The 16,317-nt window shown below is 36.6% G+C and overlaps 2 protein-coding genes across 6 annotated transcripts; both read left to right on the top strand.

Annotated features, from left to right (window-relative positions):
* The first annotated feature begins 3,743 nt into the window (after window positions 1–3,743).
* Window positions 3,744–4,568, top strand: LOC137123223 (complement C3-like). Its single transcript, XM_067496610.1, has 3 exons — window positions 3,744–4,015; window positions 4,216–4,291; window positions 4,403–4,568. The coding sequence occupies exons 1-3, from the start codon at window positions 3,802–3,804 to the stop codon at window positions 4,566–4,568; spliced, it is 456 nt and encodes a 151-aa protein (XP_067352711.1). The 5' UTR covers window positions 3,744–3,801.
* Window positions 4,569–4,846: 278 nt separating this feature from the next.
* Window positions 4,847–14,724, top strand: LOC137123706 (uncharacterized). 5 transcript variants are annotated; one of them, XM_067497842.1, is made up of 7 exons: window positions 4,866–4,987; window positions 6,852–6,995; window positions 8,772–9,565; window positions 10,398–11,409; window positions 11,631–11,786; window positions 12,746–12,838; window positions 13,068–14,724. In XM_067497842.1, exons 3-7 carry the CDS (start codon window positions 9,525–9,527, stop codon window positions 13,374–13,376), a joined length of 1,611 nt encoding a protein of 536 aa, XP_067353943.1. In that variant the 5' UTR covers window positions 4,866–4,987; window positions 6,852–6,995; window positions 8,772–9,524; the 3' UTR covers window positions 13,377–14,724. The 5 variants fall into 5 exon arrangements, with proteins under 5 accessions (XP_067353940.1, XP_067353943.1, XP_067353944.1 ...); XM_067497843.1 differs by lacking the exon at window positions 8,772–9,565; XM_067497841.1 differs by having other exon boundaries at window positions 6,852–9,565.
* The last annotated feature ends 1,593 nt before the right edge of the window (window positions 14,725–16,317 follow it).

Genomic DNA, 16,317 nt, shown 5'->3' with positions numbered 1-16,317 from the left:
AAAATGCAAAAAAGATTACTCACAGACACATTGAAAAATCTACACAGAAGCATGGCCAACTGTCATACAGCACGTTTTACCAGCTTAGGCCATTTTGGGTTGTTACACCTTTCTTACAGTGAGTGTAGGGAGGGTCTGCTCAGAGCCTATCAAACCTTTAAACAACCTGGGGAAGCAGAGGTTTGTGTAAACCAATGGACCACAGAAAGGATCCATAAAGAAGACAAATCCTTCATGATTACAGTCAAAAGAGTTCTTGTAACAACCGAGTCTGACCTGGTTAGCCAATTTCAAGAAAGGCTCAGCAGATTTAAGCAACACATCTTCAACATCAGATGGCAATACACAGCCTAGAGGCAAATCAGGGAGACCCTAAAACCAGATGAGTTCATGCTGCATATTGATTTTAGTGAAAATTACTTGTGCAAATACAGCCAAAAAATTCAAGCAGTCCACTTTGGAGGATCGCAGCAACAGGTAACTCTCCATACAGGGGCACTTTACACTGCTGAAGACCAGTCACCTCTCGCCTTCTGCTTCATTTCTCCAAGTCAACGACATGACCCTACAGCAGGCCGTTCTAAAAGTTTGGTTATATCAATGTGATTGAGAATTTAATTTTTGTATTTATTTTCTTAAGTTGAATAAATATTTCATTGCCATATTTTGTCATTGCTTTTAGTGTCCTGCTTTATGTGTCCACCCTGTCATGTGCTCATCACACCCTGTCATCTTGGTATTTTAAAATAATATTTAAAATAATAATTCAATCCTACCTATATAATGACTATATAGTGACTGGAGATCCAGAGGCAACAGTGGGACTTGTGGCAGTAGACAAAGGTTGGGTAATATTTCTGAAACAAGGTAATATAGGAGTTATATCTAGGTATTAGCACAATCAGAATGGCTAATACTATATCTTGGCAATTACCACTACAAGGATAATATTTGTAAAATAACAATGTAATCTAAGTTGTTATGCAAATAATGAAGTATGTGTGCCTTTATCATTATTGGGTCATTGTCCGGAAGGACTTCTTCATTGATCGTAAACTGCCTTACTCTGCTGTTCGTGGAGAACAGCTGGAAATTAAGGCTGTCCTCCACAACTACTTACCTGATCCTGCCAGTGTCAGCCAGGGACATTTTAACAAGCCATGGGACAAATATTTTTTATCATGAAGCAAAGCAGTAAATGTGGTGAATTACTGAGTGTCAGGCTCCCATCATTGATCAATATCGATCAATATACCACTTACTCTCTTAATCTTTGTTTCTATCAAGGTGCGTGTGGATCTGATTGAGGCAGAGCATATATGCAGTGCAGCTTTCAAAGCGTGGAAAATATTATCAGGAGGTCAAAGTTGGGAACCAAGCTACCCGATCTGTGCCCTTCGTCATTATTCCCATTAGGGAAGGACTATTCCACATCGAGGTGAAAGCAACTGTTAAAGACTCATCATTCAGCAATGGAATCACGAAGATGCTACTGGTAGTGATAAGACTTTGTAGTGTGTTTGGATGTAACATGTCATTCTGTACATTAAATGTCTGCAGCGACCTGAAGGCAACAGGACAGATACTGTATGCTGAAGAAATGCCACTTCCAGAAGTGCAAAGTGCAATTCCACACAACTGTGCAAGAGACAACAGCCTGATACCAGCCATCAGCACAGTTGGTCATCCACCTAATTATGAAGACATAAAATTATCAAGGCTGAAATTTTTTACAATGCAAACAGTACTGCGTGAAATCAGATACAATGTGATCATTTATGATATGAGAAGCATACAATTTGCCTTTCGAGTCATATTTGTTGGCGTGTGCCTTCACACTGAAACACTGTGCAATATGATTTTTTGGAACTATATATTTTTAGGTTGAACTGTGAGACCAGTGATGATACTGGTGGTCAATGAAAATCCCCTCCAATCTAGATTCCGAGTGTAAATCTATTCACTTTCCACTTCCATGTCTCTTATTAAATGTGCACTTTCCACTGCTGCTTCCGCATGAACCAAAATAACAGGCACCCTTGAAGGTTCCCACACAGTCTCAGGTCTATCTGACTACACGGATTGTTGGGTTTGCCCCATTAAAAAGAACAAACTTATGTTCCTCAAAAGCAACCAGACATTACAGCCAGTGGGGGCTGAGAAAATAAGATATTTTGTTCCAGCTTTTCTCCTGTACTGAAAAGTCAATACAGGGAGATGATATTTCATCTTTGGATATCATATCCAGCCTCCCTATAAGGTACTTATTTCAATTACAGTGCACTTCATCAGTATTTCTCTGGATTTATTGTTTACTCATCCAGGCTCTTAAAGAGCCATTTGATTAAATATCTCTTGTAATTTTACTCTTTCCACATATTCCAGTTTATTTGTGAACAGTCCACATCATAGTTGCTAAAGATGCTCCAACTGGGCTCCATATCCACACCTTTAATTATTTTTTCTGCCTTAAACACATTATTTAGTTTCATAAGACAGTAATCATGAGACCATGAGAGAGGTCGATAGAGGAGGTGACGAAAGTGGTAAATTCAAAATAGCTTCCTGTTAACTATGGTCGTACTGACTGTGCTTTTGTAGTATGTTATGGCCTCAGTGATACTATTTGAGACAAAAAGGATCTGTTATGCAGTTAATATACTCATGTTGCACCTGCCCTGAGTGCAGTGTGTTGATCATGGATAAGGTCAGCATTCTACTGATTAGGAAGTGAGGAATGGGTCTAAAGGATAGGGGGTAGAAGGCAGCTGGTGACAATGTTAGTGTCAAAGTGTAGTAGTAATATAGTGGCTGAGCAAGGAAACAGGTTACATTGAAAATGTAAGGTTGTGGTGGAAATTAACAAGCGGACTGAGAGGAAATGATATGTGAGCTGAACAGTGGGGCAGTTTCCAGTAAGAATGAAGTCCAGCGGGTTGCCAGTTTGTGGGTTGGCTACAGGAGAAGTCAGCAACCTGCTGTGTATAAAGGTGAATGTACATTTTACTCAAAATGATTACAAGCCAGCCATCCTCAGGGATTTAGATTTTATGTGAAAGTTATTGGAAAAGCTGATTAAATAATTTGGTGCAGTTCCCTAAATTTGTTATATATCAATTTAAAGAGTTTACTTGACATTTGTGCAACTGCTGTTTTTACAGCCTGAAGGTTTACTGATAAAATTGCCTCAGACCATAACACTGGACCCTGCAAATAAAGGTGTAGGTGAGTTTACCAGTTAAGCTATTGCAACATCGTAAAAAGCAACACAATTTCTTAATGTTTTTTTACAAGATATTTTAATAACAATTATTTACATAGAAACACTGATAACTTTTACTATACTACAATCACTAAATTATTACTGAGTAAAGTTAAAACAAAATTAAGTTCCACTTGTAATACATAGCTCCAACTTTTACTGTCATACAGTGGGTGGTGTAAATTACCTACACCGCCATTTTCTTTTTTGTTTAGTGCAATTTATTTTAATTTCCATGTAATGAGATTTAAATAAAAAAGACATCACATCTGTTTATTTGTGAATGAATCCGCAAACTGTTTTGTTTTACCTTTTAGATGGTAAACAAGTGGCAGTCATCAACAGTGGAATTCCTAAGAAATATTTGCATCCAAACACGCCTACTGGCACACAGATCCCTGTGACAGATGAGATACAGTAAGTTATATCATGGTATGTGGTACCTGTGGTATACCCTCTGTATTATGGCCATTTTTTACATTAGCAGGTAATACGTCGTTCCTTGTTGTCGGCATATTATCACCTCACTGGTTGTAAGAATGTTTGCAGGAAAAGAATATTTACATGAGTTGAAGAATGAGATCAGTTGGAAACCGATGGGTGATCTAATCTACCAGCCCACAGGCTGTGGAGAAGAGAACATGATCCACATGACCCTGCCTGTCATTGCAACCACATATTTGGACAAAACCAACCAGTGGGAACCAGCGCACATTCAAAGACGTTCTGATGCCCTGCGATACATGAGCATTGGTGGGTTCACATAGATTATTTAAGTAGCATTAATAAATGATCTTAGCTTAAATTGTATGAAAAAGACACAAAAGAGTGCAAACTACCTAATATAAATGTGCCACTTAAATTGGCTTTCAATGAATGAGATGCAGCACACAGTTTAGTGGAAGTCAGAATAATTTTTTTTGTTTGTTTGTTTTCTGTGTTTATATATTTAGGCTACCAGAATCAGCTTCATTACCGTAAAAAGGATGGATCTTTTGCTCTGGGTTCTGATCACCAAAGCAGCACCTGGTAAGGCCTGCCAACATGTGGTCATCTGTATTCGAATCTGTACATCCTCCCGCATTTCTGAGGTTCAAATAAATGAAACCCAACAACCATGTCCTCTCCTTCCTCTCCTAGGCTAACTGCTTATGTTGTTAAGGTGTTTACCATGGCCTACAACCTGGTGGCAGTGCAAAGTGAAGTGATCTGTGAGGCTGTCAAGTTTCTTATTCTCAACGCAAAGCAGCCTAACTACGAGTTTAGAGAACTTGGAAGGGTGTCCCATACAGCGATGACTGCCTAAATTCTTTATGTCAGTTTTTCATTCTGATTCTAAGTCAAAAGTCAAAATAAGAACCATATAATTTTGTACGGTTTAACAGATGTTTACTGTTGACGATTCTGATGATTACACTGAAAAAAGTGAAACAGCTTTGTCATTCATTTAAAGTATGTTTCTACACTGAATTGATCCAAATTTTTTATTTTTCCATTTGAACCTGTTTTTCTAATTCGCTTCAAAGTAACCAGCACCAGGCCTGGTAAAACTTGCAGTGATTCCGTTTACTCAAAGGACATTTCTACTTCAGAGCAAAGGATTTACAAGTCACATGACCTCATGACGTAGCGCCAGCTCGCTTCGAAAGAATCTTTTGACCGCCATTATTTTTTCGCTCGCATGCAAAGAGAGTGTGCTGCACAAGAAAACTCCTGTTCAACAAGGTAAGATGTTAATCTTATTTTCAGACTTTAAGGTAAATAGCTTTTGCATTGTCAAATTTATGATAAGTGTCATGGACTACACACCAACTTCATATGCTGTACCAAACGGTGTGCTTGTTAGCCAGTATTAACTAGCTAAGCTCACGTTTAACTTTTCCCAAACCCATAAGAAAAGTTGGCAAAACTGCTAAACTAAACTTTATATTAGCTACATTTAGGTAATGCAGGCCAAAGATATCAAAAAGAATAGTTATGTGGTGAAAATACAATATAAATACTTGTGACATGCTAGCAGCATGCTTGTGGGTGTGTAACCTTAAGAACTATACTGTCGGGCCATGTACTTGCGCTACCTGTATTATATTAGTATTTCATATGGTAACTTTTTTCGGGGGGGGGGTTACCCGTGGTACTGTTTAAAGCCAGTGCTTATACTACTCCGTCTCAACCTGTGTTTGCCAGAGGGCGGGGGTTCCTCCGTCAGGTGCGCGCACACACACTCAGGTGGAGCCATGAAGGAGTGGAGGAGAGAGTCAATGTATGTGGATACTTTTTCTGAAGACAAATGTCGATATTATTTCAAGTGCTCTGTCTCTGGTGACTAGGAATCAATTTATTACAACTTACATTTCACCTCTTTACCATCGGTGAGGTGACGTTACAGTCGTAAAATGGCAGAGGTTAAACGTATTTTGCAGCCTGCCTGTGTTTGCGCCGAGCAGTGCTGTGAACCGCGGTCGGTCGAACGCAGCCGGCTTGGCGCAAATGCACTGTTCGGAAAAGCTGTCCGCCTGAACAGCTAATAGTCCAAGGTAACCCCGATAAGACCTGGCTGATTGAGAATCGTCACCGACATAAGACTTCTCGATGTGATAAGCACATTGCATGTCCTATGACGTGTTCACAATAAAAGCACCACGTTGTTTCGCTAGGGTAAAGCTTTTATTGTGAAGCAGCTACAGCACTTAAGGCTTGGTTTGTATTAGCAGTAACTTAACACAGCTCTTACTCGGCTGATAGCGATAATGACTGACTCCTCAAATTACAATACAATACTCAAAAGCAGGCACACAGGAAGAAAATAGAATTAAGATAGGCTAAAAAAGGTATACAATTTACTCTCAACTAAGAAATGCAAAAACTAAACATGACACCTCACGTTTTGTTTTTTTTAATTCATTTACGAGTTGGAAGGCTTTTCCCTCAGGGACTACTGTTTAAGCCATACTTCACAATTTGGTAAGTCTAGAAATGCACAACCATGAACATGTACATGTAAATTTTAATAAGAAGTTATATAACCAAAATTAAAATACATTAAGTTATAGGACTAAACCTGATCATGAGCAGATACTAATTAAGGTTAAATATGGAATAATGTTATTTATTTGACTTGATTGGATGGGGTACAAGAGTATGAAATTGGGAGGTAATATAAGTTCACATCAGTTTTATTTAAAAGTGAGAACTTAACAAGATTAGGAATATTGTAGCAGTGCAGTGTGCCTAGATGGCCCTTGGTTTAGTCTGTAAAATGTCTGTAAAAATTGTGATAGCCATGCAATTGTCCTATAGCCCAATGTGACATCTTTTAAAATGTTCTTTGACTTGTGTTTTAATCAATCCTAAAGTCAAGAATTTTGGAAATGTTTGTTTAAAATAATAGGAATAATCACAAGTTAAAATAGTTTGGATGAATTATCTTTTGATCAACTAATTAATTACTCAACTGTTTCCTGCAGCTGTAGTGAGACAGACACAGGATTTCGAATGTTTAATAATTTTGCCAACAGTTTATTTCAAAAAACTATAATTGATTCAGTTCAGATTCAGTTTAAAGATCAAATTCTTTGTTCTTTCCTAGTCTCCTGATGAATGTGGAAGTGCAAAGACTGTGGTACGTCACTTTCAAGAAGATCTGAGCTTCTTAAACATTACAAGCTTGAACACAGACACTATGGACGTCGCAATCCCTATCCATGCATCTATTTCAACTGTCCATGCACTTGTAAGACTTGGAATGCACTTTTGACCCATCTTTCAAGATGTCATAACCAGACATCCTCAAAACATGAACTGACAACATATCAATGTCTATTGTGCAGTTACAATCAACTTTCAACTTTAAAAAAATATTTTGAACACATAGCACAGCATCTAAAAAACAACGAGACTGTTGATTGTGTGTTTGAAGGGTGTTCATACAAAACAAATATTTATGGTTCATTTCGGACTCATAGAAGTAGAAAACATAAAGACTTCTCAGTAAATAACTTAAAGTCTGGAATACTTGAGAGACGGTGTTCAAGCATAGGTCATTCCACTGACAGTCATTCTTCTGACACTATTGAGATTGAGTGTGAGGCATTAGATGATGATTTAAGAACAGATGAAGTGGCAGATTCTAGCTTTGATGTTTTGAATTCAAATGACTTGCCATGCAGTATTGAGCTCAAAGTTGCCTCGCTGTTATTGAAGCTAGAACATATTTTTCTTGTTCCTAGTGTAGCTGTCAGTGAGCTTTTACAAGAATTTGACTATTTAATAAGTACTGCTTCTGTCCCTCTTATTTACCAAACTATATATCAGCATTTTCAGTATAGTGACTGCCAAGTAGATAAAACTGTTCTGCAAGAGCTAGCCACTGCTCTTTGTAAGTCACATCCAGTTACAGTTTCTTTTGCTCGTGACGGTCCACTTTCTACTGCATGGAAGCGAAAGACCTACTATAAAAAGCATTTCAATATTGTAGAACCTATAGAATATGTGCTTGACGCACAGAATAAGAAATCCTTCCAGTACATACCTATACTGAAGTCTTTACAGCAGATACTAAATTGTCAAACCTTGTTGGATGAAGCAATTAATTTGACAGCACACTATCCAATCCAAACTGATACAATTCAATGTAGATCCTTCTATGATGGCATTAATTACAAAGAAAATACATCACTGTCAGAGGACTGTGCTATTTCACTGATATTGTATGTAGATGATTTTGAAATTTGTAACCCCCTTGGCACCTCCAGAAAAAACATAAAGTCTATGGGGTGTATTGGACGTTAGGGAATTTGCCTGCCAGTTGTCACTCCTCTCTGTCATCAATATATTTGGCTGCACTTATCCATACTGATGATGTTAAATCCAATGGTTTTGACATTGTGTTGAAGCCCTTGGTAGATGATCTTATTACATTAGAACAGCATGGAGTGTTCATTGCCAAGTTGGGAAAAACAGTGAAAGGCTTGGTTCATTGTGTAATAGCAGACAATCTCGGGGCCCATAGTATCGCAGGTTTTGTGGAAAATTTCTCAGGAAAATATATTTGCAGATTTTGCACAGCAGAAAATGTAGACATTCAAAAAAAAGAAGTCAAATCGGGAGCTTTCTGTCTAAGAAATAGGGATACCCATGCTTCTCATCTCAAAGCTATTGAAGAAAATTCTTTGGCCAGTCATTTTGGTGTGAAAAGAAAGTGTGTGCTGTCAGAAAATCTGTCATATTTCTGTGTGACACAGAGTTTCCCCCCTGATATAGTTCATGATCTCTTTGAAGGAATTGTCCCTGTTGAAATCGCTCTTTGTCTCAATGTGTTAATTTCCAAAAAATATCTTACATTAGCCAATTTGAATGATTCAATAACCACATTTCCATTCAAGTGGACTGATAAGACAAACTGCCCTCATCCTGTGCCACTGTCCTACACCACCAAGAAAACAATTGGAGGAAATGCACATGAGAACTGGAGTTTATTGAGATTTCTTCCTCTTTTGATTGGATACAGAGTTCCTCCTAACGAACCAGCATGGCAGATCCTCATGGAATTAAAGGACATTGTTGAACTTGTTGTTGCACCTTATCACACCGAGGAGTCTATTGCTTATCTTGATTTCAAGATATCTGAACACCGGACAGTATTTCAAGAAGTTTTTCCCAGTGAAAGAATTCTGCCCAAGCATCACTATTTGGAGCATTACCCACAGTTGACCCGTCAGTTTGGCCCTCTTGTTGCACTTTGGACTATGAGATTCGAAGCAAAACATAGCTTCTTCAAAAGAGTTGTCCGTCACACAAACTGTTACAAAAACATACTGTATTCATTAGCTCAAAAGCATCAGTTTTACACTGCACATGTTTTGCACATGTGTAGATTTTCTCAATCCATTTTGGAAGTTACAGATGTTTCCAAACTTCCCATTGATGTCATTAATCAGGATATTGCGCAGGCAGTGAAACAGAAGCACCCACATATAGACAGTGTGAACCTTGCAAAAAATGCAAACTACAATGGTTTCAACTACAGGATTGGAATGGTAGTAGCACATGGGTCACTGGCAGGACTTCCAGAGTTTTGTGAAATTGTTCACATGATTATTCTACACACAACACTCATTTTCATTGTCAGGAAATTCGATGCTTGGTACATGGAACATTATCGAGCTTATCACGTGACCACATCTCCTGCCAGAGACCTAAGCCTTGTTGAGGCACAGGAACTGACAGATCAGTACCCTCTGGCTCACTACAGGGTTGATGGATGGTGCCTCGTATCTCTGAAGAGATACATACACACATAAGGTTAGATATGTATGGTTGTGGAGGTACCCATGTCTAAATGAAAAATGTAAATGTATGACATTATCCATAATGCCTGATTTATATTTTAATTACAGTTGTAGCCTTGAGCTTGGTTGCATTATGTCTGTGTGGTCAGATTTGGTATTATTAAGATAACACTTTATTCATCCTGAAGGAACTTATTATGCAAGCTATCCTAAGTTTACACAGATAAGAAAGATGGCAGGTAAAATTGATACAATTTAAAAAACAATAATTAATAGAAGTGCAGATGTTATTAATATTAATAAGGTGCAATATATGATATACAATCTGATGCATAAATACTAGGTGTATAATAGCTGCAGTTCTAAAACAATAGTAGTACATTAAGTACGCTGTTGTTTGATTTGATTTCTTTTACTAATTTTACATTTAGTACATTAGGTCCTCCTATGAACATTTTTTTTTTTTTTTTTTTTTTATTTTTACAAAGGGGGTAAAAGTATTTCTATTAAAAAAAAAAATGGCAATAAAGTACTCCAAGTACAGGCACCACTTCATTTTCTTTAATTAACTAATAGTTTAATGCTGTTAGTTACATAAATGTTAGTAGTGGTGTTAGTGAGTATTAATAATATTTTGTATAAGAATCAAAGTAATTGATTCTTATCAATTATCTCATTCTTATAAGTATCTCATAATGGTACTTAAATACAGTACTCAAGTAAATGTATTTGATTACTTATCAGCTCTGAATTTGTAAATATAAATTACATGTGGGTTATAGTTAAAAATTTGCAATACAATTAATACTTGCATTAAAATTATTGTTTATTTATTTATTTTTCAGATCCTTTGGATGTGCTGACATGGCAAAGAAAGGACCAGCGAAGTTGCGTGTTATTCTGAATCCTGATGATACCCAGAAGTTAATTCTCCCACAAGGAATTCCAGAGACAATGGAAGAGCTTATGAGTGAAGTCAGAAAAGTTTGTGGCTTAAGTGGGACTTTTAGGCTGCAGTACCAAGACAAAGACTTTGGAGATGCACTAGTAAACCTGACATCAACTGCTGAACTTGAGGATTTAGCCACTGTTAAGGTTATTCTGGTAACAGAAGACTCCAGGCAAACATTTGATCACTCTGTCCAGGATGAGTCAATTTCTGTTAATACAGATGACACAGAGCTTCTTTCCTCACCTTCTAGCTCAATTTCTATCAGAACACAAATGTGGCCAAGAGATTTTCCTATACCAACATTGTCCTATGACACTGAACTGCAGTTAGAAAAGGGAAATGCAGCATACAGATCAAACATGAGAAGGTTGGCACTTAGTTCAAAAATGAAATCAGATATTCTGGAAAAGGTAGCTGAAGAGATTTACAAGTTCAAAGCTTATCCAACAGATTCGGACTTCAGTGATGTTTCAGAAGCACTCATTAAGAAGCATCCATGCCTATCTGAACCTGGTTCATACAACGGCTGCTATGGGTGGAAACAGAGACTGAAAACCAAGATGGGCAACTACCGAACCCAACTTAAGGGCATTGGGTGTTCTGAGGTGCTTGCAAATTCACTAAAATCTAAACCTCTGGATGATGCATTGTCAGCAAAGAATGTAAAGAGACCAAGGCGAGGAGAGGCCAACCACATTCCTGATATTCCAGTTGGAGAGACCCTAGGAAAATTGGAGGATGAGAGACTGGCACTTTTGAATGAAGTGAAGAAGCAAAACAATCGCATGGTGATAAAAGAGAAAATGGCCAAGACCTTTTCAATTCGAAGGCAAGAAATTGTCGAGAAGGAAATGGGAGTAGAGGAGTTAAAGGAGAGGTGGCCAGCATTGTTTGGTGTGGATGAGGTAAGATGAAATGGTCAAAGACAAAAAAACTATTGTCATTTGGCAAAAGACTTTCAGAGTGTACTTAGGGTTACTGAAGTTTTACCAAGTAAACATTTTAATATAACTAATAACTTAATCATAAGAACAGTTTAGTGGGTACCTGTACAAAGAATGTTGCTTTGGATGTCTAGAGGATATTGTCGACAAACATCTTTTTTTTTTTCTTCCTTTTTTTTAAGATTAATGCTGAATTTTTGAGAATTACAACAGTACCACTTCAAGCAAGATTCCTGGCTTCACTGGACAAGCACCACAGCAAGCTCATAGAGATAATCAGAAAGAGAGGAGGGACTGTCAGAGAGAAGACCAGGGACATCCTTAAAGTTCTTGATCAGGTTTGTACTTGCTCAGTATATTGAAAAATTTGTTTCACAAGCATATTATCTATATACTCATATAACCCTTACAAAAGGTCTATGGGGAATGTTGGAAGTGAGACATAAAATGTCTACATATGTCCAGCACAGTACAGATTACAGTGCAGTTTATTTTATTCACGCATCTATCTTATTACAAGACTTCTAATTTTTTTTAAAGCCTTGGTGATTGCCACTGTACTATGTCTTCAGTGGCAATATGACAAAATGAACACTATGTGTAACAGTCTGGTACCGTCTACCACTGCCTGACAGGCAATGCACAAAATAAAGTTTGTTTTCTTTTTCTTTTTTTTTCTTTTTTTACAAGCTTAATTTTTCAGGTACAATTATCATTCTACGATTGTCAATGCAGTTGATTGACGGTTAATTGACCCATCTTCTCTCACTGTCTGTCTTACACACACACACACACACAGACTGTACTGTGCCTGTCACTTGTATAATATGGCTACATTTATAAGAGTTGCTTGAGGAACCACCTAAAACTCTGTCCTTACACTCACTTGTGCATTTTCAGGTTAAATCGCTATATAGGACTTTATTTTATGGAGCATTACATGTCTACGGTTCAAAAGTGCATTTGTCAAAGTTGACAAAATGCTCAGAGTATGTCTTCTGACCCCTATCCACCACAACAATAAAACCACCAGGTGATGTTAATGCTGTAGATGATTGGTGTGCGTTTTTAATAAGGCTATGGGTAGTATGTTGGGTGAGGATGTTATTTAGAGATAAATGCGGCTAATGGGTCAGGTCCAGTACCGAGCTGTGCAAGTATGGGTTTGCAAAATTGGACCCTGATGACTCATCAGAGTCCTGGACCCCCCAGGACTCTGATGTCTAATATTGTTATTTTTCAGGCTGCATATTTGAACTAATTATTACACATTGTGTTTGTGCATGCATGTACCTAGTGTCTGGATGTGAATCTAAGAAGAGAGTGTCTACTGAAGTGCCTCATTGTATACTTGGGAGAAAATGTGGATCAACTCATTAAGGAATATCTGGTAAGCTTTTTGTAATCAATCACTTAAACAAAAATTAATGTATATCGATGTGGTTGAATGCAAACCAGTGTATTCTGCACTGTGATGCTGTGCATACACAACACAACTTCAACAAAAGATCATCATTTTGCACTTACAAAGAGAACATTAAGTAGTTGATTTTTACATTTTTACATCACACACTAATTCATCAGATAGAATAATTTTCTAATGTCTTCTATTTTATTAGGTTGTTCAAAAGAATGAAGCTGAATCAGAACTTGAGAGGTGCACCATGGCAGTGTTTGTTCTCAGGGAGAAAGATGATCTTCTCCAGCCACCGCACGAAATCGGGATTGTGATTGAAGGTGTGGAAGTCATTAATGAGTTGCCGTCAGTGTCACATGCATGCGCTATATTATTTGGCCTCATCTATGCACTAAACTTGAGTTATCCACCTGAGCTTAAATACACCTTTGAATCACTGCAGAAAGTTTTCATGGAGGTTGAGCCAAAGAAAATGTCACGCAGAGTGTGCAGTTTGAGTGTCAAGCTCTAAACATGAGATAAATCATGACATTTGGATACATCATTTTTGTTCTGTTCTGTTGTAATGGCTGTATTCAAAATCAACATTTTCAGATAGTTGGAGGGGCTAGCAAATTTTAGATTTTACATTAGAGCTACAGTGTATAATTGAATGATGATAAATTTTGTAGCATTCTTGCTGATCTTAATTTCATTAACAAAATAGACAGGCTTTTATTTATTTTTATCTAAAAAAAGAAGATAAAAAATACATTGCTTGTTCATACAGTGTTTTACCAGCAACAAAAAAAACTTCTCTTAACTTTTTGCTTTTGCAATATTTTAAATATCACTAATAGTCCCTAATAATTTCACAAAGAATTACCACAGTTGAACAGTTTTAGCAATTGTTTATACAGTTCTATGCAGATTGAAGTACACATCTCACGTTTTTTAACAATGGTGAGATGCACAAACTTGTTTTACTTCTCAAGTTTTAAGTAATGAAAACAGTTCTAGAAACGTATATTTCACTCCAAAGACCATAATTTACATCATACCTTTTTATTTTTATTTAATTTTTGTAAATTCCTTATTTTTTTTTAATGAACAAATGTTTGTGTTAATGTTATATAATACACTTGTGTTTCTGGGTATACATTTCACATCAGCACAGTTTTGTTTGTTTCTGTTTCCATATTTAAATATTATTTTTCTTACTGAAATTTTGTTGAACACAGAAAAGCTGTTGTGTATACATACAGGCTAATAAATGTACAAGTCTTTTGGAGGACAAAGTCTTTTTAGTGTGATTTTTGTTCTGCAGTAAAATACATTTATCTGTAATAAATCTTATAGTTTCACCTCAAGAAAAAAACAGCTTCACTGTAATAGAAAATCTTTGGCTGTTCCAATGTTAAAATGTAAGTTGTCACAAAGCAGAATATTTAACGGTTTTGATCTACACAAATTAATCTGATGGCTTAGGTGGAAGTATATTTTTGATTTGAGTACGGACAAGATATTGATTTAGGTAATATAATAATTTTTTATTTATTATGACTCATACTTTTAACTTGAGAAAATGTAGAAAAATTAGCCGTGACAAAATTAGAAGAAGATATATTGAGTTCTTCCAATGTAAAAGTTACACTTGTGTTTAATTATGAATGTGAGGTATTTCTAAAGTGAAATATTGGGTTGTTACAAAGTGAATAAATAGGTTTTTGACTTGTGTGGATGCAGGTTTTTGCTTTGGGGAAAAGTAAAATTATTATTAGCATTTAATCAAATTAATCGTTTCAATAAAAAGCAATAAAATTAGCTGTAACAAATTACAGCAATTTTTTTAGGTTGATCCAAAGTATCATTTTTTTCAGTGTATGAAGGAACTGACAGGTTTCTGTGTTTGTGTGTGTGTGAGTGAACCTACAGGGTGACGTGCATGGCACAGATTCAGATGCCTCCATGGCAGCTTTCTGCCTAATTGCAATGCAAGAATCCGGCACAATATGTGCTACTACTGTTGATGTGAGTGACCCACCTTCTTTGATGACTTCCAGTCATCAAAGAAGGTGGGTCAATTTTCTATTAACCTTGAACTTTCAAATAAGTTTACCTAAATTAAACTCAGTGTTAACATAATGAATAAAATGCTGGTCAGAAATACAATAACATTTGTGATAAGCCATACTTCTCTCTTACGTTCTCTATATTTTAATGAAAGGATCTTATGATGTGGGCCCTCTTGGTAAACTTCACACATTCCTCAGTTACCCACACTGCAGAGTAGCTTTGGGTCTTGGGACAGGTAAATCCTACCTGATCATGGGCAGATCCAAAGATATTTACACAGATGATCAGAGTCAAACGTACGTTTGTAGTGTCTGGATCTTGTGTGATCAATACCCTCATAGTATTGCTAGCATTTAAAAATATTAATTTAATTTCTTTGCTTTCTATTAATCAGGCATCGTTATGTGCTCGGTGAGAGAACCTGGATCGAGTACTGGCCCACAGAAACAGAATGCAACACTGGGACACACAACTCCACCTGTTCAGGCATAGAGGAGATGATCCAGACATACACTCTCCATGGATGTCAGCAGTAATGCAATTGAAGGAAATGTTATTTAGGATTGTTTTTATTTAGCATGAGTTAGTAAAACTCTAGTTTGGAAATTACAGTACAATATTAAGCACATCAACTCATTACTCTAAGGAAACTGCAAATATGTGCCTTGAAACATACTCCACTACAAGTGTATGAACCACCACAGTAAAGTGTAGGGGAAACTAGTACATATTCTAAAACAGCCTTTAAGCTCAAAATGACAACTACTCGACTAAGAATTACAAATATTAAATTACTTGTGTACTAATGTCTAAATGTGTAAACATAACTAATTTTGCAGCTGGTAAAGGTAAAGTTCATTTTAACCACTTTTTGTACCATCAGGAAATGTGTATGTACCTCAAAATTTTACTTAAGTACAGCACTGAAGCAATAGTATAAAAAAATTAAAAAATTAAAAAATTTCATAGTCTGGTACTTTTAAAGGACATATAGATACCACACAAAATCAAAGTTAAAGATATAGGATGCTATATTTGTTTTTCAAAGAAATATGCTCCATTACACCTGTGACCCACAGTTACTCAACAGCACCTGCAGTGGTGGAGAAATAATCTCGTGCTGCTTGAGTAGTAAGTGATGCACCATTTTTATTGTCATTCCATAGCAAGTACTAGCCCTGAAGTGCTGTGCAGACTGTGGCTGAAGGTAAATAATGAAGCAGAGTTGTATCAAATTAGGAGCTGGCTTAAGTTGCATATAGTACTGTAATGTACTGCAATTGGTAGTCAACAAAACACGTGGAGTCAGGGTAGAATGGCAAACCAAAAATTATTAACATAATGAATGAATGAATGAATGATGATTTTTATTATGTTTTTATTATGTTTTTTATATT

This window comes from Channa argus, chromosome 3 (genome assembly GCF_033026475.1).
Source record: "Channa argus isolate prfri chromosome 3, Channa argus male v1.0, whole genome shotgun sequence".
In the NCBI taxonomy this organism is placed as follows: Eukaryota; Metazoa; Chordata; class Actinopteri; order Anabantiformes; family Channidae; genus Channa; species Channa argus.
This window is presented reverse-complemented; position numbering and strand designations above follow the sequence as displayed.

Bases quoted from the DNA above. Each gene is read 5' to 3' on its own strand.
- LOC137123223 (XM_067496610.1), top strand. From the start codon at position 3,802: ATGTTTGCAGGAAAAGAATATTTACATGAGTTGAAGAATGAGATCAGT. The intron at 4,016-4,215 runs GTGGGTTCACAT...TTATATATTTAG, and splicing joins CCTGCGATACATGAGCATTG to GCTACCAGAATCAGCTTCAT. The intron at 4,292-4,402 runs GTAAGGCCTGCC...TTCCTCTCCTAG, and splicing joins GATCACCAAAGCAGCACCTG to GCTAACTGCTTATGTTGTTA.
- LOC137123706 (XM_067497839.1), top strand. From the start codon at position 4,944: ATGCAAAGAGAGTGTGCTGCACAAGAAAACTCCTGTTCAACAAG. The intron at 11,410-11,630 runs GTAAGATGAAAT...CTTTTTTTTAAG, and splicing joins CATTGTTTGGTGTGGATGAG to ATTAATGCTGAATTTTTGAG. The intron at 12,839-13,067 runs GTAAGCTTTTTG...CTATTTTATTAG, and splicing joins AACTCATTAAGGAATATCTG to GTTGTTCAAAAGAATGAAGC.